At 40.4% G+C, this 27,295-nt stretch overlaps 1 protein-coding gene across 6 annotated transcripts in view; it reads right to left on the reverse strand.

Annotated features, from left to right (window-relative positions):
• Positions 1-1,639: 1,639 nt before the first annotated feature.
• Positions 1,640-27,295, reverse strand: part of Ttbk2 (tau tubulin kinase 2) — a 132,246-nt gene continuing 106,590 nt past the window's right edge. For 3 of the 6 annotated variants that reach the window (XM_036185036.1, XM_036185033.1, XM_036185037.1), the window contains 5 exons: positions 25,159-25,375; positions 21,106-21,317; positions 19,002-19,587; positions 12,079-13,349; positions 6,085-7,760 (listed from right to left, as the gene is read on the reverse strand). In XM_036185036.1, coding sequence (XP_036040929.1) covers positions 7,298-7,760; positions 12,079-13,349; positions 19,002-19,587; positions 21,106-21,317; positions 25,159-25,375 — 2,749 coding nt within the window. In that variant the 3' untranslated portion in view covers positions 6,085-7,297. Of the gene's footprint in view, positions 3,269-4,652; positions 5,420-6,084; positions 7,761-12,078; positions 13,350-19,001; positions 19,588-21,105; positions 21,318-25,158; positions 25,376-27,295 lie in introns of those variants that run through there. The other 3 variants (XR_004944757.1, XM_036185034.1, XM_036185038.1) reach the window with 3 other exon arrangements.

Raw genomic sequence — 27,295 nt, forward strand, 5'->3', positions numbered from 1 at the left:
TCAGATGTTGTGCCTTGGTTAAAAAAAAAAAAATCATCAAGATAAGGATCTGGTTGAAAAAAAGAAAGGCAAAGCAGCTGTGAACTGCCGTGTTCCTCTCCTTCAGAGGAAGACCACTTGGTGACTACGAGTAGAGAACAGGAATCCCTCTAGTGGTTCCCGAGTTGTTTTTGTTTTCCAGGAAAAAGGAAAGGGAGCTTTTAAGGCTTTTGTGCTGGGTTTGGTGGATGCCTGCAATCCCAGCATTTGGCAGACAGAGGCAGGAAATCTCAATTTCAAAGCCAGTTTGAAAACACACACATACACACACACACACACACACACACACACACACACACACACACAGAGGCAGGAAATCTCAATTTCAAAGCCAGTTTGAAAACACACACACACACACACACACACACACACACTCACTCTCATACCCCTGAGCCCTGGGTTTTCGCATAGCTTCTATTCAGTCGGCCCCAAATGTCCTTTCCTTGGTCATTTATTAGGCACTTCTGGTATACTGAATCTGCAACACTCCAAAAGATTAGGGAATATTTTCCACTTTTTGAAATCCAAACCATCACACAAACAGCACTGAAGTTTGCATGCGTACTGAATGTTTTATTTACTAGATTATAAAAATAAAATACAAAATAATTTTAAAACAGAACTTAAAACACTGTACAAAGCTTTAATATGGTACAAATGGGAAAATTAAATAAATAATTACACTTTTATGTACAGATGGCCTATACAAAAGCACTCCATGTTTTTCTTTCAATACTCTATGCCCTTGGTTGCCTGAGCAAAAACACATAAAGGGGAGCTATGTGGAGGGGAAAGGGATACAGTGCAATACATTTAAAAGAACTTCAAAGAGCAATTTCTCATCTCATTATGAGGAGGACAATAAGAGGGATTAAAGCAATCTAACTCATTTGTCTTGTTCAAAATGAGAATCCAGGTTGTAACTAAATCTGATGACATTTGCCAATAGTAGCTAATACACTTACAACATTTATATCTAACACAAAAGCAGACATGCCTCCTTTGCTTGAAGTTTGTAAATAAATACTCTGATGAAATAGGTACTATTTTAAGAAAGGTGTCAAAAGGGAAATGAGAACTCTAATTCAGAGAACAGCAGGTGGCTCAATCCTGGATCATCAGGTCTGTTCTTTGTACTCAACCCATCCAATCCAATCTCATCTAAGTTTTTTGCTTTTTTTTTTTTTGAGACAGGGTCTCATGGAGCCCAAGTTGGCTTCAAACTCATTAGGTAGCACATTAAGACCTTCAACTCCTGTTCTTGCCTTCACCTCCTAAATGCTGGGATCATAGACACAGACCACCAAGTCTAGGCAATCCAAAATCCAATCCAATTTCAAAGTCCTGAGTGGCCCAATGCTACATTTCCTTTGTCCTAAAAGATGTATTTCCTTTATTTTCTATATTTTAATTTCTGAAGTCTTTAACTTAGAGAACTAATTACACTAATAGTTCAATGAAACTATTTTAGCTAGGCTTGGTGGTGGTGGTGGTGGTGGTGGTGGTGGTTCAGCACACCTTTAATCCCAGCATTCCAAGAGGCAGAAGCAGGCGGATCTCTGAGTTCAAGGCTAGCAAAGCTAGTTTCAGGACAGCCAGGGCTACACAAAGAAACCTTGTCTTGAAAAACCAAAACAAAACACACAAAAAACGGTTTTTGTCTCAAAGCTTTCTCATCAAACTCCCTAAAATAAATCACAGCTAAACTCTGTAGCCTTGTTTACTGATGTAGATGAGCAAAAAACACCTGGCATAGTTTGCTTGTTATACAAGTGAATTTTTGAGGATTTAAATCATGTTTTATAGGAGTTTTAAAAAGTATTATATGGCAAGGATAGTCTACATAAAAACTTGGTTTACTGATGTCTTTAGTTGAACAATCGTGCGTATAATATAAAACAATTTTAAATTATAGACAAATCTATCCACTGTTAGTGTAAAATTATGTTATCTGTAATTCCATAGTCTCAAAGATCTGCCTCATTCATCCTGTTGTTGGTCTAAAAAGTCTGGTTGAAGGTGCCAGGAGAAGTGGTCAGCCACCAGTCTATAGTGCCGATTCTATCACCCCATGAGAGAAGGCAGAAGCTTGTTACATTGTAGGGACAATGGAAGGAATGCCACTTTACTTCTGCTACAGGTTACCTTACAACCAAGGTCTGAGGGAAGTAGAGGAAAATAATCCCATTACCTTGAACATGCCTTGACCAGCCTGGTTATTAGTCCTGGGGGGAAAGCAAACTACTGAAGTCATTACTGAGTAAATCTTGGCCATTTAGCATCTTGAGATTGCGATGCAAATCCCCTGCAAGACGAAGAACTTAACTGAAAGCCAGACCCCCTTAAGTGCATAGGGGTTCTTGTCCCATACCTGGATTAGTTACCTAGGAACTATGGGACTCTCCTCTTTCTGCAGCTCTGGCAAGCAGGGTCGGGTAACAAGACTCCGAAGGTGCCAAGACTGTGCTCAATTTCCGGAGAAATGGCCAAAATGTGGCAAATACCCAATAATATGAAGAGTTTCCACTTTTCTTACACATTCTCACAGTACACACTAGAGTTTTGTAAAGTTTTGGTGAAGACAGGAAGTGGGGTGTGTTAATAACCACTTGGTGCTTACCAAGCATCACAACTCCCATGCTGTCCAAGTTGTGGAACTGCCTAAGTTTCCTTCCACAATATACTTGGGTATATGTTGGCATATAAGGACCACCAGAGTAGTTACATGCTGTAATCCTATAATGCATTTGGATTAAATCCTAAAGAGCTATTCTGCAAACACATTGTCTATAGAACCAAATTCAAGAAAGTTAAACTGTATAGTTGGTTGCAACTGCTCTATTACCTCAGTGGAAAAGGTGCTAAATGACCTCTCCCCAGAAACAGTATCCTAACACAAACCCGAAATAGGCACGTTTTTTTAAAAAGCGAATGTAAACAACTTAGTCCTTGCATGAACATGAAAGAAGAAATAATTTTAAGATGTGCCATATTGACAGATACGAAAGAATGAGAGGGAAGTATACTCAACATACAATATATACATGTATGTATGAAAACTTAAAAAAATCATATAAAACAACAGTTTCTGTTTTGTTTTTTGAGAGGTTCTCACACTATAGCCCAGGTGGACTTGAAGTTCCTATGAAGCTGAGGTTGGCTTCAGATTCTCTTCCATCTTCGTATCTTATTCCCTCAAGTACTGGGTTAGAAACATGAGCCACCACACCTAGATAACAAGTTTTAAAATATGAAAAACTCTGATCTCCAAGGCTAAATCTAGATTATCTACAAATATATTTTAAGACAGCATTTTCAAGATGCATTTTTCCTTAAGCCACTAAATTGTGGATCCTGTTACCAATTCCTAATGTTAGATTAGAAATGTAAAATTTTCTGCCCTTGAAGAAAGGCACCTGTTTGTCATCAAGGTTATTGGGTGTAGAAAATCTTATGACTTAGTTAGCTATCTGGTCTAGGTTTCTAAAACATGCAGCGATGTCTACCTTTTTCTTTGTACAGTGGATGCACTCATAGAAACAGTAGCTTAGTGGGAGGAAGTCTCTGGTGCCTGCTGAAGGCCCTCAAGTTCTCACAGTGGCCAGGAATGAAACAGACAGAGGTACTGCACATGCAGAACACCAAATCAGCATACGATGGTTTAGTATGCTAGAGCAAATAATGTAAAGTGGATAATGATGACAATGGGCCTTTGACCATTTTACTACATTTTTTTAGGCCTTGATTAACTGTTAGACAACTTTTACCAAAAACATTCATTGCAAAGCATGCAACCAAAAAAAAAAAAAAAAAAAAAAAGGTAGATGTGCTCCTGTCTGCAAGGCCAGCTTGTGTACCAGGGTTGGAGATAAGTGCATGGCTGCTGACAGCTTCATTGGAAGGTGACTTAAAATTCTAAATCTTAATGTTGAATTGGATATAATCCAATTTCCTCCTCTGTTCACTATCCATTAAAGTCAAATATGTTTAGGCTATGCAAGATTACTAGGTATGATTTTAATATTTCAAGCAAGTTACACAGTCTGAAGGTCATCAGTATAATTTGGGAGCAACATTACCTAAAATTAGGAACTAAACTATTGCTATGTCCATCTTTTGCTCCACTGAAATAATCCCAGGGACTAAACAAGGCAAAGGCAGGCAATGAGTCAGTAGCCTGTGCAAATGGAAGCCAGATGGAGGTACTTGTTTTCCAAAAGATAACTTCAGTCTTATACTGCTTTTGTTATAGGTTAGGCCACATGTTCCTCACCTTAAGTAAAATAGCCAAACTGTTCATATTTATTTGGATGATCTGTGGCTAAAATCTGAAATATGCCATCAATAAAAACCTCAAAATAAGGAACTGAAAAAGCCAAACCAAAACAAAAGCTTGATTCTCTGGATCATATTCCTGATCCAAAAGTGTTGCTTAAGGTTGCCAACTTCTATTTTTAACCTGAAAGAAATGTAACATCTAAAAGCACAAACTATGCTTTTTAATCTCTCTTTTTTTGGGGGGGAGCGTTGGAGCTGGGGTTTCTCTGTGTAGCCCTGGCTGTCCTGGAGCTCACTCTGTAGACCAGGCTGGAATCGAACTCAGAGATCCACGTGCCTCTGTCACCCGAGTGCTGGGATTAAAGACGTGCACCACTACCACCTGGTTCAGCTTTTTAATCTCTATATCAGGACAACACTTATAAATGGACCTACTGATACATAAAATATAATTAGTCCATTTCCTTTTCTTCAGAGCAAAAACATCTTTGGTTGGCTCTTTTCCCTACATGTAGAATAAAACATTCTCATGTAATGAGGCCATTTGTCTCTGGATTTTGATGAGTTTGTTAATGACATGTAGAAAAGGAGACAACACATTAGAAGGCTGGAGAAAACAAAGAAACCAAAACAGAAAACATCCTGTGTCATGCTGCCATTACCTTGGGTTTGACTGTTAGCAGAGAAATTCAGGAAGGAAAAGGCTGGGCTGTATTAGCTTTCCCAGTGGTTACTATTAGCACATTTCTGACTAGAGAGGTCAATATTAAAGCTGGCTACTTTTAGCATCATTTAGCTTATGCAACAGAAGAAAGATAATTTCTTAATTATCCTACATCCTCACTGCCATTCAAGAGTGACATGAAAGAGGCAACTTTCAGGAAATGTTTTAAAAGTCAACTGATGCCAGATCCATAATTATAATGCCCACCAATGTACTCTAACCATAACAACAGAACTATGGGGCTAACATGAGTGATCTTTGAGCCTGTATTACAAGTATATCCTGTTTAAAATTTCACCTATTAAAATACTTTTTAAATGAAAATTAAGTATCTTATACCTTGGCTTGCGAAAGACTGCCAACTGTTGCACTATGCACCTGGAAGGCAAGAAGAATCTTAGGTGTCACATGCCCAGAACGTATTTTCAGAGAAAGAAGATAGGCAATGCCCAAGTGTACACGAGGCACACAATAGAAAAGGAATTTCATCATCTAGGATCTTGAAATTACAAATGCAGAATGAGAAAGAATGGATTTATATAAGCATATGCCTCTATATTTATAAATATTTATATAATTTACCAGGAAAGACATGCAAGTACTATTGCAGCAAGTGTTCTACAATATAATACACAAGGGTCAGTCTCCAGGGCTACAGCTGTAATCGACAGACAGTAAGTGTGCCCTATCTGCTGCACTGCTCTGAAATGCTTGAACCTGGAAAGAAAGTGGATTCCACACTATGCTCCATTTCTCATGGGAGACCTATGTCTCAGTGTAGTGTCCCGCTTTTGAGAATGCTCACACAGGAGACAGCGCAGCGTCAGGGCAGCTGGGGTACAGCACTGCAATATGCTCGCTTAGTGAAGAAATACATTTCCTTCTCCACCCACCCTACCTCAAATTCAACTGGTTTAGGTTTGGCAGCAGCACAGGTCAAAGAGAAAGGAGATGTTAGAAGGCAGATTTCAACAGCAGGCAGATCAGTTTCCCTGACCTCAATAAGGTTTTATCATACTAAACACTCACAGGGAGTCAAAGAGCCCATTTAAAAAGTCTGGCGTTTTTTAATTTGCCTGATTTTTACTAGAAAGAGAGTGAGAACAGAACAAATATGGTCATCCTTACAACTTGATAAATTGATACTATGTGGAGATCAGGCTAAGAAGCTGAAGCATTAAACAACACAAGAACCAAATAATAAAAACATTGAAAGAAAACTATTTAGCCTAAATTTATTTCCCCAGATATTCATTCCTTATTGGCTAAATATATACGGCTAAATGTATAAAATACAAATTCTGAAGATTATAAGCCTCAATAGCATACTTAATTTCTTTCTAAATCTCTAAAAGCATAAGCCCCATTCCAAAGTGGTGTGCTTTCCCAGCACCATCTTGAAGGCTGACACTAGAGAGCGCGGGGGGCATAAAGGAAGCTGTCTCCTCTGGTCAGTTTCCTACAAGGATGAAATGGAGTCAAGTACGAGGCGTGCTTCTACCTTTAAAGACACTGTCCCACTCTCTGCCCCTCTTGAAACACACCTGCCCCAAACAGCTCTAGCTGGACATTTCTTTCCTTTTTGAGATTAAAAATATATGAGTTAAAAACTGTGGCTCAAAAGAAACTAACAAGGTTTGACTAAATAAGGGCAATTGGATTTTAAAGTGTTCGTGTGAGCTGCTGAAACCCTTTAAGAGGTAAGAAATATTAATTTTAAAAAATGTCAAACCTAGGAAAGATACTGGGAATGAGTGGAAAGAAAGGAGTGGATTCATTAAATAAGCACACAAACCAAATATACCCAAGTACTAGTTTCCTGGCAGCAGGCTTCTTATATATTTGAATGTCTGCACAATGACTCTCCAAGAAGTTGTAAATAAAAATATCAAATACTTTTGCTATACTCTTTGAGTAGAGGATTAACAAATTAGGCAAAATCACTTAAAATCCCATTCTATTTCCTATCCTCAACTTCCTGTTTCGAAGGCAGCTATAAACGAGAGCTCATTTAATGAGTTTCTTCTCCTTGGATTTTGATGAACTGAAGCATTTGATTCCTGATCCGCTTCCTATCTGCCCTAGGTAATTCCTTAGTATATACGTATGTCTTCTTATAAATAACCGATCATGTTACTTTCTTTTTCAAGAGAAGATCAACACTGATTGTTTGAAACAGACAGTACAGAGACACACATGCATCAGGTCTAGGAGGAAGATCTCACACCTTTCCCAGAGATGCAGCCCACTTGCTTCCTATCTGCTGAGTTTACTGGCTGGCTTACTCTTCCCTGGGGGAGTTTTGGAGCTGGCTGAGTGGTGGTGGAGACTGCCAGATCCTTTGGGGCCATTCTTGCTGGGTTTACAATGCTCCTGTTGGCAGGACCTCCTGGACGACGATGATCCTGAGTGGCTGGGGGGTGACTTGCTTCTCCCCAGATGTGGGGACGAACTCCTCTGCTCATGGTGGGGCCGTCCAGCCCTAGATGGTGAGGAGCTAGATGTTCGGGGCAAGGATGAGCTTCGAGGAGAGGCACTGGGACTCCTGCGAGGTACAACTGGACTCTTGGGTGGTGTTTTTGGATTGTGAGGCGATCCTGGGCTCTTGGATTGAGGAGTATTCCGGGGTTTCTGAGATCCATTTTGAAGAATTTGGGCCAGGCGAGAGAAAAGGTCTGAGTCAGAGTTACTACTCCCTAGAACTTTATATCTGCGTAGCCTTAAAAAAATAGAGAAGAATTAATTTTTTTTGGAGACAGGACATCAAAAATTCATTATAAGTGTACCTAAAAGTCACAGTATCCCAAGTCATATTATGAAATGTATCAAAACCAGAAAATACACTAACTGGACACTGAGCTTCTCTTTCACATGCATGCTGTATGTGACACTGGGCAGGTTAACACCTGCTGTGTCTTTTTCCTTTTGATGAATGGTTCCATTGACAAGGTCTTCCTGTGTAGCCCACACTGGTCAGGAACTCAGGATGTAACCTAGGCCAAGCTGGCCTTAGCTTGACGTTTTCCTGCCTCAGCTTTCCAGGTATTAAGATTACAGGTATTCATCATCTTTTAGCTTTCCATCATTCCTGGCCAAACATACCTTGTTTGTGTATTTTAAAAATCCCAATAGGGTCCAGGGGGATGGCTCGGTGGGTCATGAAAGCCTGGTGACCTGAGTTTGATCCCTGGAACCCACATAAAGGTGGAAAGAGAACCAGTTCCACACGGTTGTCTATCACCTCCACACATGCACTGTGGCACACTCCTCCATCATGCAACACACATGCACGTGTGCGCGCGCGCACACACACGCACACACACACACACACACACACACACACACTCACAAGTAAAGACTTTAATCTTTAAAGGGTTCTCTTATATATCAGGTTAACTAGCCATTCTCTTGCTTCAGAGCTTCCCACGTGCCATCACTGCCGCCATGTCCAGTAGTAATCCAGTAGAGTCCCAGGGAACTCCTTTAGGCTCTCCCTCTCTTAAGTTGGCCGCCTGTCTGGTACATGATGGTAGGAACAATAAGCTGACTAATGTGGAAGCCTTTAAGCATAGGATATATGTACTGTGGACATTGTTTTGATGCCATGGAACCTCTCCCACCTAGAATACAACTGCCTGCAGTAAAGAGTCTGTTGAATGAAATTATTTTAGAAATCTAAATTGCATTAAAAGCTTGCAATATACAGAGGGAAATTTGGACTATAAACTGCAGTTAACTTTGGTCAATTTCAGATTGTAGCAAGGTAATAGTTACTCATCCACCTTCAGCCCTATGGCAGTCCACTGTGTAGTAGTTTCTAAAGCAGTTTGCACACATTTGCAGGAATCAGGGTAGGTCCAACAAACAAACTGTCCCTCGGCTATAGATGCAGCTCAGCAGCTAAGAGTGCCGTGCTTCCAAAAGACTGGAGTTTAGTTCTCAGCACCCACACTGGCAACTCATGACTCCAGGGGAGCCAACACTCTCTTCTGGCCTCTGAGGGCACCTACACGTGTGCACAGACGCCCCGCCCCCCGCCCCTCCCCCTCAGTTAAAAATAAAAATAAAATCTTTAGAAAAAAAATATCTGTTTGGAGGCTCTGTGCTCTATTTGCTTTTTGTCCCCATCCCAAGGCTTCATGCATCCCAAGACAGCTATGAATGAGGCCAACATATTTGTTGAGGACAACAAATTACACTGCCAATAGGATGATGATCATGGTGCATAGCACCAGCATGAGCTTGAATAATAAGTTCTCAGTAAAAACAACTTGTTATGATTTATATCAGTTCAAACTAGGGAAGGTAATTTTCTCAGATGCCTTGGGAGTATTTATCATTTATCATATTTTCATGAAAAATAGATATAAGCTAACCTGCATACAATGCTGAACAGAAAAAAGACCCAATAACAAAAGCTACATATTAATTTACATTCTGCTCCAGTTAGTACTATTCATCTAAGTTAATGTGTAATTTCCTCATTCTGCAAGTTCCACAATAATACAAACATTTTCTTGCTCGAGCTAAGAACTCTACAAGGTCCTGACCCTTGTGTTTACTAACCAAGTCAACTATCAAGAAATTGCCTAATGATACAAATGGCTTATACCACATCATTCAAAGTGATAGGATGGGACATTTCAGAGACAGGTATATTTTTATTTTGTTTAGTTTTAATTTTAGGAGTTCAATCATATGGTGGTAACTTCAAAGATAATGGTCCCAATGGCTGAAATAATTCTTTTTTTATTCTGCTGGCTTAAGTCTGAAAAAGAATGACATTAAACTTTATTTTACTATGCTCTAGTTTTTCATTGCTGTTCTCATGATATGTAAGAGTGGCCACCCACTGTATCTGCTCGTGTCTCTGTCCATTACCGTAAGCTCCCATTTCTGTGACTGAAGTGACTTTCAGAGATACAAAGAATGGGTATTTTCTCACTCTGCCTCTACTTTTTTCTCCTTTCTCCTTTTATCTTTTTAGGTAACTAAATATTAATAACTAGGACAGGCTGGAGAGATGCCTCAGAGGGGAAAGGTGCTTTGCCTCCAAGTTTGATGACCTGAGGTGGAAGAAAAAAAGAAAAAAAAAAAACAAAAACCCCCTCAAGTTGACTCCAGCTGCCCACAGGTACAGTGGTGTGCGTGCACACACAGTTTTTAACAGCACAGTTGAACAGTGAGAAGAAGCAGAAAACTCTAAGACAGGTAAACTGATAGTGAATCTGCAGAAGGGAGTAAAGGACTAGCAAGTGGAGTGACAGGGCACCAGAGGAGTGGCAGAAGGGAGAGAGAGGAGAGACCACCTGAAGAAGAGCTGGAAACAAGACAACACCCAGGATGCTCAAAGAACTCCTAGCAGGATGACCCCCAAAGCTACCTAATCACCTATCATCAAACTGTCAAGAGAGGCTTGGGAGCAGCAAGAAATAAGTAGCTTTGTCACGTACAAGAAGTCCTCAAAGACTTTTCTCATCAGAACTTCTGGGGGTCAAAAGGCAGTGGTCTGAGGACCGAGATTTTTAAAGCTCTAGAGAACTGTCAATCAAGAACCCTGTGTTAAGAAAGTATCTTGGATACTTTCTTTAAAGTATGAAGGAGAAATGAAGATACTGTGAGTTAAAGCTGAGGTAGGGCTTGGCAGTATAGTACTTGCATGCCTGAGACCCTGGGTTCAATACCCATCCTACATATCCACTTGTATTACCACCAGACCTGCCATCTAGCAGTGCTAGCTGAAGTTACTGCAGGTTGAAATGAGAGGACACTGGACAGCAACTTGAAGCCATATAGAGAAATAAGATCTGAATAAAGATAAACATGTAACTCCAAACAAACTCAACTATAAAAGTGATTATTAGTCTTACAGCTATTTATATCTTTTGTTTCCTGAATGATTTAGGAGACTAATACATTTATAAAACATCTAGTTATTAAAGCTGACTGTGGCTGTTGCACATCTATAATCCCAGTGGGAAGATCCGGAGTTCAAGGACAGTTTGAGCTCTAAACTCAAAAGCAAAACTAAACATAAGCTATATGTTTGGGGACATCAAATGAAGATGTAACCTTATGATGTGAACAAGTACAAGGAATGGGGATGGAAACTTAAAGGGGTACAGTGGTGTGTTCCTGGTATTACACTGCTAAACACCCAATTAGAATGCTGGAACTTCAGGACAGTCTGTGGGCTCCATGTTGATTACAATGAAAACAGGCATAACACACACACACACACACACACACACACACACACACACACACACACATACACACACCAGTAGGAAAGAAGACAGACACAATAAACAAGGAACAAAATGCTAATTTAAGGCAGGGCCGGCAAGATGGCTCAGCAGGAAAGGTGCTTGTCCACCTGACAGCCTGAGTTGGATCTCTGAGACACACAAGGTGGAAGGAGAGAACTATTTCCCACAAGCTGTCCTTTGATCTCTGCATCTGCAAAGGCATACTCAGAATCACACACACAAATGTAAACAAATAGAATGTTGTAAGGCTGCTATAAAAAAACACCAAAATGATAGACGTCCCTTCCCTCCCAACCATCTAAAAGGAAGCAAAGTCTGCTAGGCACTGACATGAGTGACCCTGAAGACTTTCTGCTAAGTAAATTAGGCCTGCTACAACAGAAGAATAGATGCTACTATTTAGCCCAAGTGTTTATAATGGCCCAAACCCGAAAGAAAACCGATGAATGTTGCTGGGGCTGGGTTTCAGTTGTACATGATGAAGAGAGGCCTAAAAGTGGAGAGTGATGGGTGCATGGCAAAATTAACAGAGTTGTGCCACTGAAAGGGACACTTAAAATGAGTAAGATGGTAAACTGTATGTTAGTTTTATTTTGCCACAGTGGAAACAAAATGCATTAGTCTGGGTCAATCTGTACTGTGCCCCTAAGGCTTGTGGGGGGAGAGAAGAACACATGCTCAAAAGAACTGCTGCCACTGATGTCATACAGTAAAGCACTTCAGAAAACACCATTACACTCTATACACAAGGAAAACATGAAACATTACCTGGCTTCTACTCCAGGCCTGATTGGTGGCTTTCCTGGTGGTGGCCGAGGCAAGAACTGAGGTGAAGCTGAGCTATTAACTTGATCCGTGCTGACCCAGGAAACCGGCCTTGGAATCTTGCTCTTTCGAGACTGGGAGATGATGGGTGTCAGAAAGCCATCCTCAGCCGATCTACTCAGGTGGGTGTCTACTGCCAGTCTGGAAAAGGGAGTGAAGACTTCTTCCTCAGAAAAGGGAACAGGAGCAGCAGCTAATTTCTCCTCTATCAGCTTATCAGAGGCACTTGAGAGGTCCCCCAGGAAAGACTTGAACTGCCTTTTTTCTACCAGAAGTCTGACTAGTTCTGGCTGATAGGCTTTCTTCTGTAGAAGCTTTTCTTTTGCAGAGACCGCAGAAGATGATTCAAAAGTTGAATCTATTTCTTGTGCTAAAACAGGGATCCGGCTGTGCCTGGTTACAAAGGATGACCGAAGCATGTCCTTCCGGGTGGGAAGACCATGCTCATTCTCTGAGACACAATGATAGAGCTCTCCATTTCTAGGGACAACTTTCTCTCTCTTTCCCTCTTGGTGCAGAAAAGTAGAGAGGTCTCCCTGCTGTCCTGGCAAGTCCTCACTCTTCCTGTCGGCACCCTTGAGGAGCTGCTTTGTCTGCATCTCCACCACCTGGCCTGTCTGCCCTTCAGCATGCGGGTCAATGACTTGTTGAGAAATGTCTGAAGTTCCAATTGTCAAAAGCTTCATAATCTCATGGTTTTTGTCCTGATTTGGCACCACACTAAAATTCTGTGTCTTTGAAATATCGAGAGGTTCTGTGGTAGCTGACTGTTCCCTTTCTACAGTTACTAAATCTCCTGGGAAAGCGATTTCAACACAATGCTGCCCTTTACTTAACTTCTCATCTTCATTATCTGAGCCCAGAAGAATGCCTTTTTCCTCTGTTTCTCCAGGAAGATTTTCAAATTCTTTCATAACCAATCTAGTATGGTCAGGAAAGTCTTTTGGTCCCAAGTCTTGAGATGTATCCCCGTCTCTCATATTGGGTAACACGTCATGACCAGTGTGATCTATCTGAAGTCCCAAATCCGTTCTGCTTTCTCCACTAGGAAGTTCGCCCTCTGTTGCAACCAAGCAGGAGAAGTTTTCTCTGGGAGAATAAAGTTCCCCAGTGGGTTCCAAGGGCTGAAGATCTTTCTTCTCTGGTTGTGGACCATAGTGAAAGCTTCCTGAAGTTGACTGTGTTGATGCCGCAGAAGGTCTAGGAATTGTAATCTGGAGAAGTGGGGAGAAAAATGTAAAACATCTAATTATGTGGGGTATCAATCAGATGCATGGTTTGAGATGCAATACTTCAGATTTCAATTTCTAAGAGTGACACAGATGTTTACCAGGTCTTCCCAGCTCATACTAAGTGAGCAGTTGTGAATAAAGGTGAAGGACATTCATAATAAAGGTGAAGGATATTCATAATAAAGGTGAAGGACATTCATAATAAAGGTGAAGGACATTCATAATAAAGGTGAAGGACATTCATAAGCTGCCCTCAAAGGAGTTGCACAGAACGAATGATTCCATAGAGGTTCTTTGTGCTTGCTCCTTTAACATGCTCATGCCCCAGAAGACTGATTTCAAAAGACATGGGCATAGCCGAGACTCCCTTGCAAATGGGTGTCCTATGATAAGTTAAATTCTATTATCCCCACACTAAAGTCAGTTGTTTTTTTTTTCCCCAAAGATGAGGACCGAACCCAGGGCCTTGCCCTTGATAGGCAAGCGCTCTACCACTGAGCTAAATCCCCAAGCCCCTAAAGTCAGTTTTATGTGAATACAATTTAATATCTTTTTTAAAAGACCATTTTGGAGGAATCAGATAAACTCAGATCACTTTTTTTTTTTTTTTTAATGAGCTGAGGATCGAACCCAGAGCCTCACGCTTGCTAGGCAAACGCTCTACCACTGAGCTAAATCCCCAACCCAACTCAGATCACTTAATGAAGACTAATAAGTCCTAGGAAAACAAAACACTTTGTGTCAGGAACACAATTAGGTGAATCCTGCAGACCAATCTAGGCAGAAATCACCTGACTGATACATTAAGTAACTCCCAAATAGGACAGGCATAGTAGTATATATCTGTAATCCCAGCATTTGGATGGTTGAGGCTTGAGGAATTTGAGTTCCAGGTCAGCTTGACCTATGCTATAAAATTTAATTAAAATAAAAATAAGGAACTAGAGTCCTGAGGATGCTTCAGGTGAATCCAAGACAGGCTATTTGGGTTCAGAACTGCAGTAATCCCAGACCTATTGTGAACTTGAAGAAAGGCACTAAGTTCTCCTTCAGGAGGTCACCTCCTACTTCCTAAATAGTTAAACATCTTTTTAAATTATTCCAAGATACTGAGGTAGATGGCAACTTCCTAAAATTACATTTATTTATTTAGTGTTTTGTGTGTGTGTGTGTGTGTGTGTGTGTGTTGGGGGGGTGCGTGTATGCATGTGTGTATGCATTTTAAACTTTATTACATCTATTTATTTAGGAATGTAAGTGTGTGAAGATATGCATGCCATAGCTCAAATGTGAAGGTCAGAGGACAACCTTCCACTGTGTGGGTCCTAGGAATTCAACTCAGGTCATTCATCATGATTGGTGGCATTTTCATCCGCTACGCAATCTTGCTGGCCCTCTATTATATTTTTATAATGATATTAAAATCTGAAATTCATAGTACTTCACTTTTTTAAAGTTACTTTTAAGATCCAAGTGTGGCAATAGTTAGAAAAGTAGTTGTAAAATGACATTAAATATTAAATAACAAGGGTGATGAATATATATCTACATTCATAATAAACCAAGAAGAGTCACCTCGTTGGTATGTGTAATTCCAATACTAATCCAAAATGAATGAAACAATGTTTATAAGAGCAATGTTTCATTGGCCTTCTGGGATCTAAGCCAGAAGTCACTTCTATAGATCTGAGATTAACTCCTTTTGATTATTTCATGGCCTCTGTGTGGGTGTGCATGTGTGATTAACAATCTTATATAAGGAAAATGTGTATCAACAGCCAGACAGAATTTCAGTCAATTACAACAAACTGTACATAACCTATGCTCATGTAACAGTCCCATAGCCTTTTAAATTTTGTAAGATATTCAAATTCATTTTTACAAATTCTATGATAACACTGCTATTTTTGTTTCCCCAATTTTAACTGAATTCCATTGTTAATACAAGTTCCTAAATGAAGAAAAACAAAGACAGGTTTTGCAAGTCACGCACACCACAGCCCGTTACTGACACAGCATGTGCTCTCAAAATCTGGGGAACTGAGTCTGCAAAAACTCTGACGAGATGAAAAGAGAAAACCCAGGATCAAAGAGAAAACAAGTTCGAAGTGTAGCTGCAATACCTCCCTTGACCTTGAAGTTCAAAGCACGCTGCCTATGGATGGACTAAACAGTAACTTCCGCATAAGCCGTTTGCATCTTTCATACCTTGAACTTCTGTAATCATACCTGTTAGAGCATCACTTTTTTCTCTCGAGACAAGGTCGTGCTATGCAGCCCAGGCTGACCTTCAGTCTACAACCATTTTCCCGAGTTAGTCTCTGGCATCCGAGGCACAAGCCACAATGCCCAGCAAAGGCAGAAGAGGATGCCAGATCTCATTACAGGTGGTTGTGAGCCACCATGTGGGTGCTGGGAATTGAACTCAGGACCTCTGGAAGAGCTGTTGGTGCTCTTAACCTCTGAGCCATCTCTCCAGCCCCTGCCCCTTCTATTCTTGTGCTTTGCTTCCATCATCCATGCTTTTCTGCACTTCCTAAATCAGCTTCGGGATTTCCGATTCCTTCATGGTGTCACCATTTTAGTAATGCCCAATAGTAAAGCCTACATACTAGTGAGTACAGAATCTTATGATTTACTACAATCAAGGAAACCATCAAATGGAGTTAGTTTACACACAGGAAGAATAGCATTAATTTTTAGTTACATCATGTTAAGAGTTGGCCACGCAGCAGAAGACCATATGAATGAATCAACTATCCTATCCTTTTTAATTTATGAATCACACTTTTGTCTTTCTCTTGCTTAAGTATAATAAAAAAAAAAAATCTCCAGGAAATTAAACACTTGCACCAAGTAGCCTGTTTGTGGTTTTTTTATTTTTATTTAATTTTTTTTTTTGGGGGGGGTTGTTTTGGTATAACATGGAAGGTATAATATCTATATGTTATATTGACCCATGGACAGGGACAATGTAGAAGTAATAAAAGTAGTAGAATAATGTACTGGTTGTGACACTGCCCAGAATTAATTAAGTTAAGAATTCCTGTCCTTTTAAAAATTTATGTTTTGGTGGGCGGTAGTGGCACACATCTTTAATCACAGCACAGAGACAGGCGTAATCTCTGAGTTTGAAACCAGCCTTGTCTATAGAGTGAGTTCCAGGACAGCCAAGGCAGTCAGGACTACACAGAGAAACCCTGTCTTAAAAACAAAAACAAAAACAAAAAATTACATTTTGAGGGCTTGAGAGATGGCTCAGAGATTAAAAGTGCTTACTGCTCTTGTAGAGAATCTGAATTCAGTTCCCAGCACCCACATGGCAGCTCATAGCTGTCTGTAACTCCAGTCCAAGGGATCTGACACCCTGTTCTGACCTCAATGGGTACCAGGCATGTACATGAGGCAGATATATATGCAGGCAAAACACTCATACACATAAATTTAAACAAAACAAAACACAGTATAGGATCTGGGGGAGGATGGAGAAGGGGCGCACATGCCTTTAATCTCAGCATTTAGGAAGAGGCAGATTTCTGAGAATTCAAGTTTAAGACCAAGCCTGGTCTACACAGTGAGTTTCTCTGTAGCTAAGACTGGCTTGGAGCATGCAGCAATGTTCCTTCCTTGGTTTCCTGAGTACTGGGATGAACTAAAGTCCTAAACAACTCAGGGGGTGGGGAGAAATCCTAAACAAAACAGACCTCAGGTTGGATTAGACATTAGCCCTAGCTTAACCCTTGGGCTAGTGTTCTCTATGCCACAAACAACATATAAAATTGTACAAAGCAGTTCTGGAGGGGACAGAAGGGAAGATCAATTAATTTCTGATTGGAAAAGAAGTAGGAAGTCATTTATTTCCCTATTTTGTAGCACTGACAAATCCTTACAGAAGTGTTTAGAAAGCGAAATTTCATTGGTATCTTTTCCAAGTGTTTTATAACTGGTATATCAAAATGTGTTTTAACAAAAACCTTTTCAATTTGGGAACAGTGCTGAGGCTATTATGTGAGAAAGGAAGCCTGGTAACTGCCCTGTGTCAGAACCAGAGGGCTTGTATGTGCCTGAAGCTGTATGGCTCTTTACTGCCTGAGGTTGGCTTTTCTGGGATTCCTCCTGCTCAAAGCCACTGCTTACCTTGAAAAGGCAACTGTTCTCAACAATGGCATGCTCAGAGCTGAGAGCTGGCAGTACTGTTCCTCCAAAAGGTTTCTTTTCAGAAAACTTGGTACAAGTGTTTGCCTTCAAACACTTGAAAATGAAGTTCATTTTACCCCAGACTTAGAAAAGTAGAGTTCTGAAAGCCAAACTTGAGATTTTACATTTTACATAGTAGCTGTCTCACAATTAAGAGAAATGTAAAACATGAGAAATTTCTGAGTAGAGATTTCAAAAAAAGCTCAGACTTGTTAACAGTATATAAAGAACAAACTACAACTGGTTAAACACAGGCCTTTCTTAGCAGATGTATAATGAAATTCTTCAAAATGGTAATTTTACAATAATTTGTGTACATACACACATAAATAGGCAGACCTTATAATCTAATTATAAATGTTGCAAAATTAGGTTATAATGATAGTTCACGTATTATCATTATAACCTAATTTTGCAACATTTATAATTGTTTTGTTATATCAAACTTAATACATGAACTATCATAACAACTCACTTACATTATTATTTTCCTTTTTGCCCCCCAGACAGGGTTTCATTATATGCCCCCAGCTGTCCTGAAGCTCACTCTGTAGACCAGTCTGGCCTTGAACTCACAGAGATACAGCTGCCTCTGCCTCCTGAGGACTGGGATTAACCAGACATGAGTCACCACTCCTGGCTTTATTTTTCCTTACTGCAGGGTGACTATAGAATTTAGTGTAAATACTATTGTTTACATGCACCTATTTCCTAAACTTAAGCCTCTAATTATTGCACAATCTTAACTGATCAACTAATCTACCTTCTCTTTTCTGCTTTTGTTTATTAATTTATTTAGATACAGGGTCTCAGACTAGCCTTGAATTTACAGTGGTCCCCCTTTACATAGCTTCCTAAATTCTGGGATTATAGCTGTGACCCACCATGTCAGTGTGTGTGTGAGAATGTGCTTGTATGTGGGGACACACCTTATTTTTTGAGACACATCTCTCACTAGATCTGGAACTCAGTGATTTCGCTAGGCTGTCTGGCCAGCAAGCTCTAGGGATTCATTTATCTTTGTCGTCCCGTCCTGTTCCCCCCCCCCACACACACACACTCAGTGCTGGAGTCACAGATGTGTACTGCCATGCCTGGGTTTTATCTGAGTATCTGAACTCAGGTCCTCATGTAGGCACAGCAAATAATTTACTGATTGAGTCAACTTCCTAGCCTCAATCTTCTCTTTTTTTGGTTTGTTTTTTTTTTTTATGTTGTTGTTATTTTATTATATTTTATTATGTTGTTATTGTATATCCCTGGCTGTCCTGGAACTTGGTATGTAAAAGAAACTGGCCTCAAACTCACAGAGATCCACCTACCTCTACCTCCTGAGTCCTGGGATTGAAAGTGTGTGTAACAACACCCAGCCCAGGCTTTTCTTAATAGGACATTGAGCAGACACCACAAAATAATAACAAAAAAGCAGTTTCTTACCGCAGTCAGGGGGCCTTCTGCTTGCGCCTCCATTGGACTTGTAGGAGTCACGGTGATGAACTGACTGGCAGCTGCAGCCTGGAGGTCTAGCCTATCTGTGTACTGTTCTGAAGCACCAGGGGCAGGACCTTCCACAGAAAGTGCTAAGACCGCACCTGAGGTTTCCTTTAAGTGATGGTTGTTGCTCCAAGGACCTCCTTGGATCTTTTCATCTTGAGCTGACCCTTCAAGGACCTGAAGCACTTCAGGCTCCTCATCTGAAGGGCTTCCAGTTGTTTTATGGCCTAACACCTCATTTGTCCTAAAATCCTGAAGGTCTTGCTCTTTGTCCACAATCACCCATTCTTTGGAATCAACCTCCTGCTTGCAAGAGCTGAAGTTAACAGCTACAAATCCATTGCTGCCACCACCATCTGCCTGCTCTGGAGTGTTGGCAGAGGCAGGTTTGGAGGCATCAGGAAGGTATTCTTCATCATAGTGCCAGATGTGCTCAGTGCGGGACACAACAGGAACACAAGGCTTATGAGGCAGAGCAGGGAGAACTGATTCCTTTCCTGCACTGGAATCTTTCTGCATTTTCTCCATGCTTAAGGAAACAGAAAGAAGTTACTCAATTGTCCTTAGAGAAACATTTATTATATACTGATAAACTCTAATTGTGAAACAACCATTCTTTTTGTTTGTTTGTTTGGTTTTTTGAGACAGGGTTTCTCTGTGTAGCTTTGCGCCTTTCCTGGATCTCGCTCCGTAGACCAGGCTGGCCTCAAACTCACAGAGATCCATCTGCCTCTGCCTCCCGAGTGCTGGGATTAAAGGCGTGCGCCACCACTGCCGGCTGTGGAACAACCACTCTTACAAAAGTGTGATAAGCATGTATGAAAAAGACAAAGGAAAGTTCACAGGGTTGATGGCGGTTTTTCTTGCCATTCCTGCTCTTCCCCAACACTGTCCACTTTCAAAGTCTCTCCTGTCACTTGATGTCCTTGCCAAACTAAGTTTTTATTCCTATTGCTCTCTTACATCTAGTTCTCATCTTAACTGTAATTCAAAATGGCTAAAGCATAGTTCAAGTCTAATCCATCCTTTTGATCATATCTGGATATGTAATAATGGATGACCTTGCATTTCTGATCGTTCTGCCTCTACCTTCCTAGAACTGAGATTACAGACATGTACTACAACACAAACCTTTATGTCTTTCTGGGGACTGAACATAGGGCCTCATATATGCTGGGCAGGCACTCTAGCAATTGAATTAGACTCTCAGCCCAAATCCATAGCCACTCTTAACCTAACATTTCATTGCCAACAGTCCCAGAGTTGGGACTATAGTGTTCACCACCACATACATCTTAATTATCTTGAAGCCTTTTTATTAATTGTAAATATACCTCAAATCTTACATTTTTATTTCCATCTTGTTACCAAAATTTGTTATAGGGAGAATGTGCCTAACTGATCAAAAGCAACAATCATTACAGTATTTACACTCAGACCTCTAAAGTTTAGCTCTTCTTCTTCCTTGGAAGGTGGGAGTACTACAGAGCACAGTGGCAATCTTCCTGTGTATTTTCCCACTGCATCTTCTGTGTGTCCCCCATTCCTGTCTGCTGTGGCCTTTACTGTGCCTGCCCTTTCTGCCTCTACACTGCTGCCTCAAAGAGTTCACTTTCTAACAGGGTCAAGGAAAATATGTTCATTTATTACTATACCTGGTTTTAGGAAGTTAGTACTCTCAAAGACAAAGACTTTGCTATAGAATCTGTAATGAAAGCCAGGCGGTGGTGGCACAGGCCTTTAATCCCAGCACTCCGGAGGCAGAGCCAGGCGGACCTCCGTGAGTTCGAAGCCAGCCTGGTCAACAAAGTGAGTTCCAGGAAAGGCGTAAAAATACACAGAGAAACCCTGTCTCAAAAAACCAAAAAAAAAAAAAAGAATCTGTAATATTAGACTTCACTAAGAATGATGATGATCTATAACTATGATATGAACAAATGGAAGCTTAATGGAGTCAGTGTTATAAAAACACAAGAATTTCTTATGTGAAAGAATTATTTATACAATGGATATAAAATATAATAGAAAAAAAAGAAACATTACATACCAAGTCTCAAGAAACTTGTCAGTATCTGGTTTGGGCTCTAGTGTCAGACGTTTTTCTAGCTCAAAGCTGTGAATAGAACGTAACTTCCTTACTAAGGGAACATCCCTGTCTGGCTGAGTAATCTCTGATCGGACACGAATTGGTGAGCCCAGACTGGGAGCATTGAGAACACCATTTACTTGACCATGGCTATTTTCTTCTTCAGTAGCAGCCTAGAAAAAAAAAATATAAAATAGAATCATGAAAAATTCTCCAAATATTATACATGGGAGAAATCACTGGAGCCTTTGAAATAATATCAACAAATGATTACATGTGTTTTCAAAAAATTAAAAGAATCTTTTTGTTTGTTTTTCTGAGACAGTGTTTCTCAGTGTAGCCCTGGCTGTCCTGGAACTCATTCTGTAGACCAGGCTGGCCTTGAACTCACAGAGATCCACCTGCCTCTGCCTCCTGAGTGCTGAGATTAAAGGTATATACCATCACCGCCAGGCTCTAAAGTGCTTTTTTAAATTTTAACTTTAAAAAATATATTTATGTATTTGCTTATTTACTCACTGTATACATGTGTTTATGTGTTGCGGAATATTTGTTTACACTGCAAAGATGTGTCTTTGCCAAGACGCCTTCTGATTGATTTAATAAAGAGCTGAATGGCCAATACCAAGGCAGGAGATATAGGCAGGATTTCCTGACAGAGAGAGGAAGAGGAGATGAATCAAGGCATGCAGGAGACGCCATGGAGATGTGGGAAGAATAAAAGAAAGGTAAAAAGTCACACAGTAAAATGCAGATTAATATAAGCAGGTTAATTTAAGTTATAAGAGCTAGTTAGAAACAAACTTAAGCTAGGGCTGAGCTTTCATAATTGATAATAAGTCTCCCTGTTGTTATTTGGGAGCTGGCCGGTGAGACAGAGAAAGAATGGCTACATGTGTGTGCCCTTACCACATGTGAGTATGGAGGTCAGAGGACAACATGTGTGAGCCGACTCTTTCCTTTCATGTGAATTGCCAGGCTAGGTGACAAGCACCTATACCTCCAGACTCAACTCACCAGCTCAGAAAATGAAGATATTTTGACCTTGTGGCTGGAGAAATGGCTAAGCAGTTAAGAGCATCTGTTGCTGCTGCAGAGGACTGCGGTCTGAGTTCCAGCACCCACATTGGGTTACTCACAAACACTTGTAATTCCAACTCCAGGGGATCTGAAGCCAGAACTACATGAAATAAAGTTGTGTTGTTTACAAGGCACCTGTGTCATGATTTTTTTTTTTATTATAGCAGCCAAAACATACTAAGAATATATCCTTAAGAAATTTTTTCCTTTTTCCAAAAGGTAACATTTCACTTAAAAAAAAAAAAAGATGACTTTTATTCCAAATTGCATGCCCATGTATGCACATTGAGTGTAGATGCCCTCAGAGTCCAAAGGCATCAGATCTCCTGGAGCTGGGGTTAAAGGTAGTTATGAGCCAACAGACATAGATGTTATGAACTGAACTCAGGTTCTTTTCATGACCAGTACATGCTCTTAATTGCTGAGCCATCTCTCCAGCACCTTAAGACAATCTTTTTGTTAGCAATATAAAGAACCAGGTTTATGATATTTTCATACATATATATCATTATACTTTGTTCTCATTTGAAATCCCATGCCACCCTCCCCTCTTAAATTTTTAAAGTTATATAACTTAATAAAGGTACAAAGATAGGACAAATTTTTCAGAATTGATCACAGATGATCTTGGGAGGATACAGTAAAGGGACTCCAGCCAGCCTGAGTATGGCAAACACAGGTCCCTTATTTGGCCACTTCCTCTTCCTGAAGCTGATTGCCAAGGTCCAGCTATCAAAATATTAAAGTCCAGCAACCAAAAGCCCTAATTAACATGTCCAATCAAAATTAAACAGGTGGCTTCCCCTTTGCCTATGGGCCAAGTCTGTCTCCTCTCCACCCAGAGGCAGTCCTTTGTTGTCACACACCCCCACCCCAGTAAATACCCTCTTTCCCTCTCTCTTGTTCCTTCCCCTTCTCCCTCATCCTCTATGTCCTGTTTTTGTCTCTTATTCCCAGTCCTTTGTCCTTCTTGGGCAAATGAATCTCTTTTGTGCTGAGAACTTGGTTGTGGGGTATCCTGAGCTGATACCAGTCCTTACATATTGTCCCATTCATAAAGTATAACTAGCCAGCTTTCTACCAACTACATTTGTAAGCCTGAGCCCTAAGCTTCAACCTCCTTCTCAACTCAACTCATTTTGTAGTTGTTTTTTGTTTGCTAGTTAGTTAGTTAGTTTGTTTTGTTTTGAGACAGGGTCTCATTGTGTAACTGTGGCTGGTGTGGAACTTAGTATACAGATCAGAATGGCCTCAAATTCACATAGATCTGCCTGCCTCTACCTCCCACCTGCTAGAATTAAAGCATCTGGCCCAATTTTTAAAAAAACACTTTGACAGCACATTAACACCAACAACTATTGAACCGAATGGCCTTTTCAGCATTATCTTCATAGTCTGAAGCGGTAAAGAAGAAATGAACCAGTGAGAGCAGAGGAAAGCCTAGGGTGATCTGCCAGAGACAGTTAAAAATCCTCTCCCCTTCCCACACTCACAAGTCCACCCTGCTTACAACTCTAAGAAAGTCTTTCATTTATCATCCACTTTATCAGTTCACGATCAAATGTGATCTGTGATCCTCTCACTCCCTGGCTGTGGGCCTCTTCAACTCATTAGAGACAACTCCCTAGGCTGTGCACAGAGCTCCACTGATCAGTCAAGAAAGGGTACAGAGCTCCGTCACATTATTTGGAAAGATGATCAGCTTTTGTTCTGCAGATATTTCTTTTCTGTTTGTTTTTCATGTCTTCCCTCCTTCCTCTTCTCTTCTGTTCTTTTACAGTGAGGGCAGAGATGGAACCCTCAGGCATGCTAGGCAAGTGCTCTACCATTAAGTCATACTTCTATTCCTGATTTATTTTAAATATCTTTATCTTTTCCATAAAACACAAAGAATATTAATACTTGGTATCTAAGCCAGAGCACTTTGGAACACTTTAGCTAAAATATCACAATTCAAATATTTAAAATAATCAGCAAGGGGGCTGGAGAGATGGCTCAGTGGTTAAGAGCATTTGCTGCTCTTTCAGATGGCCTGGGTTTAGTTCACAGCACCTACATGGTGGCTGGCAACCATCCATAACTCCAGTTCCAGGGGCCTGATGCCTTCTTCTGACCTCCAGACACCAAACACACATGTGGTACAAATACATACATACATGTAGGCAAACAATTATATACATGAGAAATAAAATTTAAAAAAATTAAAATAATTAGCAATACTTTGTTCTATTTTACACTCAAAATTGAGAATCATAAGCTGGTGGGATTATTTAGTGGATAAAGCTTCTTGCCACCAAGCTTAAGGAGCTGTTTTCTTTGTTTTTGTTTTTGTTTTTTTTTGTTTTGTTTTTGTTTTTTGTTTTTTGGTTTTTTTTGGTTTTTTTTGGTTTCTTGAGACAGGGTTTCTCTGTGTAGCTTTGTGCCTTTCCTGGAACTCACTCTGTAGCCCAGGCTGGCCTCGAACTCACAGAGATCCACCTGGCTCTGCCTCCCGAGTGCTGGGATTAAAGACGTGAGCTACCACCGCCCAGCTTTTCTTTGTTTTTTAATTAAAATATAATTACATTTGCTCCCTTCCCTCCAACCTTCCCCATGCACCCTTGCTCCCTCAACTCTCAAATTCATGGCCTCTAATTCTTTACATATGTATGTATGTATCTTCCTAAGTACCTAAACCAACCTGTTCCATCCATATGATATTACTTGTATGCATGTGATTTCAGGGTTGAGTACCTGGTATTGGATAACCAGTCTGGGGGCTCTTCCCTGGTGCAACTATGGAATGCTGAGATGGAGATGACCAGGGTTTGATCTGCAGGACTAACATGGTAGAGAGAACAACTCCTGTAGGCTGACCTTTGCATGTGTGCCCTCGCATGCTCCCGCCCCCCCCCCCCCAACTATGATACCACTCCCTATGCAAGAAATACTCACCTTACAAATTCCAAGCTTTATCTTGTTCTTGTTGATATCCATCTCTTCCCAGACATCCTTTTCCTGAGGGCGAGTGTGCCCCAGAGATCCAGGTAATTTATCTGGTGATACACCAACAGGGATACCATTCTCCCCATCACTAAGCTGTTCATCTGGAAACACTTCATCTGTATTTTCTCGGAGCAAGTCTCCTGGGATAGGAGTGGCATTTGCAATTCTGAAAAGAGAAGGAAGGGAAACAGAAAACTTCAAAAGACCAGAATCAAAAGTTAACATGAAACAGACTGTTCTACATTTTGTCTCTGGATGAAGTTTATACACAAGGAAGAATTAAACAAAACCTAAAGCTTTTTTTGTTTTTGTTTTTGTTTTTGGAGACAAGGTTTCACCGTGTAGCCGTGGCTAACCCAGGCTGGCCTCGAACTCCCAGAGATCCTCCTGCCTCTGCCTCCCGAGTGCTGGGATTAAAAGTGTGCACCACCAACACCCTGATGACAATCACTTTAAAAGTCAGAAACATGTTGGGTGGTGGTGGCACACACTTTTAATCCCAGCACCTGGGAAGCAGAGGCAGGCGGATCTCTGTGAGTTCGAGGCCAGCCTGGTCTATAGAGCGAGATTCAGGACAGGCACCAAAACTACACAGAGAAACTCTGTCTTGGAAAAAAGAAAGTCAGAAATATCTGTTCTACTTTCCATGACACTTTCATCAATAATAAATAAAAATTTTTATTTAACATTTTTGTAAATAATAAAAGCAATTATACATAAGGAAATACTAAGGGCTAAAAGGAAAGGGTTTAGATGATTTTGTAGTATGAAATGTGTACTACTGTTTCTTTTATTTCTGATATTTATTAAAATAAGCCTTTTTTCATTCAGTATATTTTCTTGTTTTTCACTCCTTCCTACCCAAACAAGTTTATGTCCTCTCTCTCTTTAAAACAAACAAATGAGCAAACAAAGAGAAAAACCCAAAACCAAACAAAACCCCCCACAAAAACACAAAAGAAAATCAAAACTGACCAGCAAAAGAGCAATAAAACAAAACAAAAAGGAAAAAAATTGCCAAAAGTGAAAGAAAACAATGTATTCTGCTTTTTCATTACAGAGTTCACTAAGTTCCTACTATGTCCAAGGCACCAGGCAAAACAAAGGAGAAAACAGAAAGTCTGAAATTACAGAATTCATACAGATATACATGAGGAGAATAAAAAATATTTATAGGTATTTGTCTATATATTTCTTTCTTCCTTTCTTTCATTTGAGAGAAGGTTTACTTTATCCCACACTGGCATTGAGTACAGCATCTTCCTAAATCCTGGGATTACAGGAGTATATCATCATGCTTGGCTATACAGATTTCTTTTGAATGAATTCCAGGTCCTGTTTTATATTGTTGTCATTACTCAGCCTACTGGTCCAGGAGAGGCTTTTAGTTCTTAGCCATCACTAACTCAAAGGGCCTCTGGGAACTCTGTGCTCCACAAACACTAGTGCTGGTGTTGTTTCTATAATTTATTTATTTATTTATTTTTTTGGCCTCCATATATATATGTGAGGGTGTCAGATCCCCTGGAACTGGAGTTACAGACAGTTGTGAACTTACATGTGGTTTCTAGGAATTGAATGTGGGTCCTCTGGAAGAACAGCCAGTGCTCTTAACCGCTGAGGTATCTCTTTAGCCTCAATACTAGTAGTGTTTTTAAAAAATATTTCTGGCTGAGCACAATATTTAGCATACAAAGAAATTTTTAACAAGTAACCTGGAATATCTAAACACAGGAAAACAGCCCTCAATGGATTGTGTTGACATACACCATTACTGTGAACAGCAATGCCCTTGCCAGGCATGGTGGTGCATGCCGTTAGTCCCTACACTTGGGAAGCAGAGGCAGGCAGATCTCTGGGAGGTCAACAAAGTAAGTTCCATGACAGCCAGGGCTACATAATGGGACCCTGTCCCCAAAATACCCCTGCAGAAAAAAACCAAAACCACAACAACAAAACTAAAGGTCGCATATGTACACTAGCACAAATGTTCTAAGAACACCTCATTTCCTTCTGAGACCACCAATGGTTTCTCTAGGTCTTGTTCTGATTTTTTTGCCCTTCGCTACTATCTCTGCCTAAGTTG

The sequence above is a fragment of the Onychomys torridus genome, chromosome 4 (genome assembly GCF_903995425.1).
Source record: "Onychomys torridus chromosome 4, mOncTor1.1, whole genome shotgun sequence".
Lineage (NCBI taxonomy): Eukaryota > Metazoa > Chordata > Mammalia > Rodentia > Cricetidae > Onychomys > Onychomys torridus.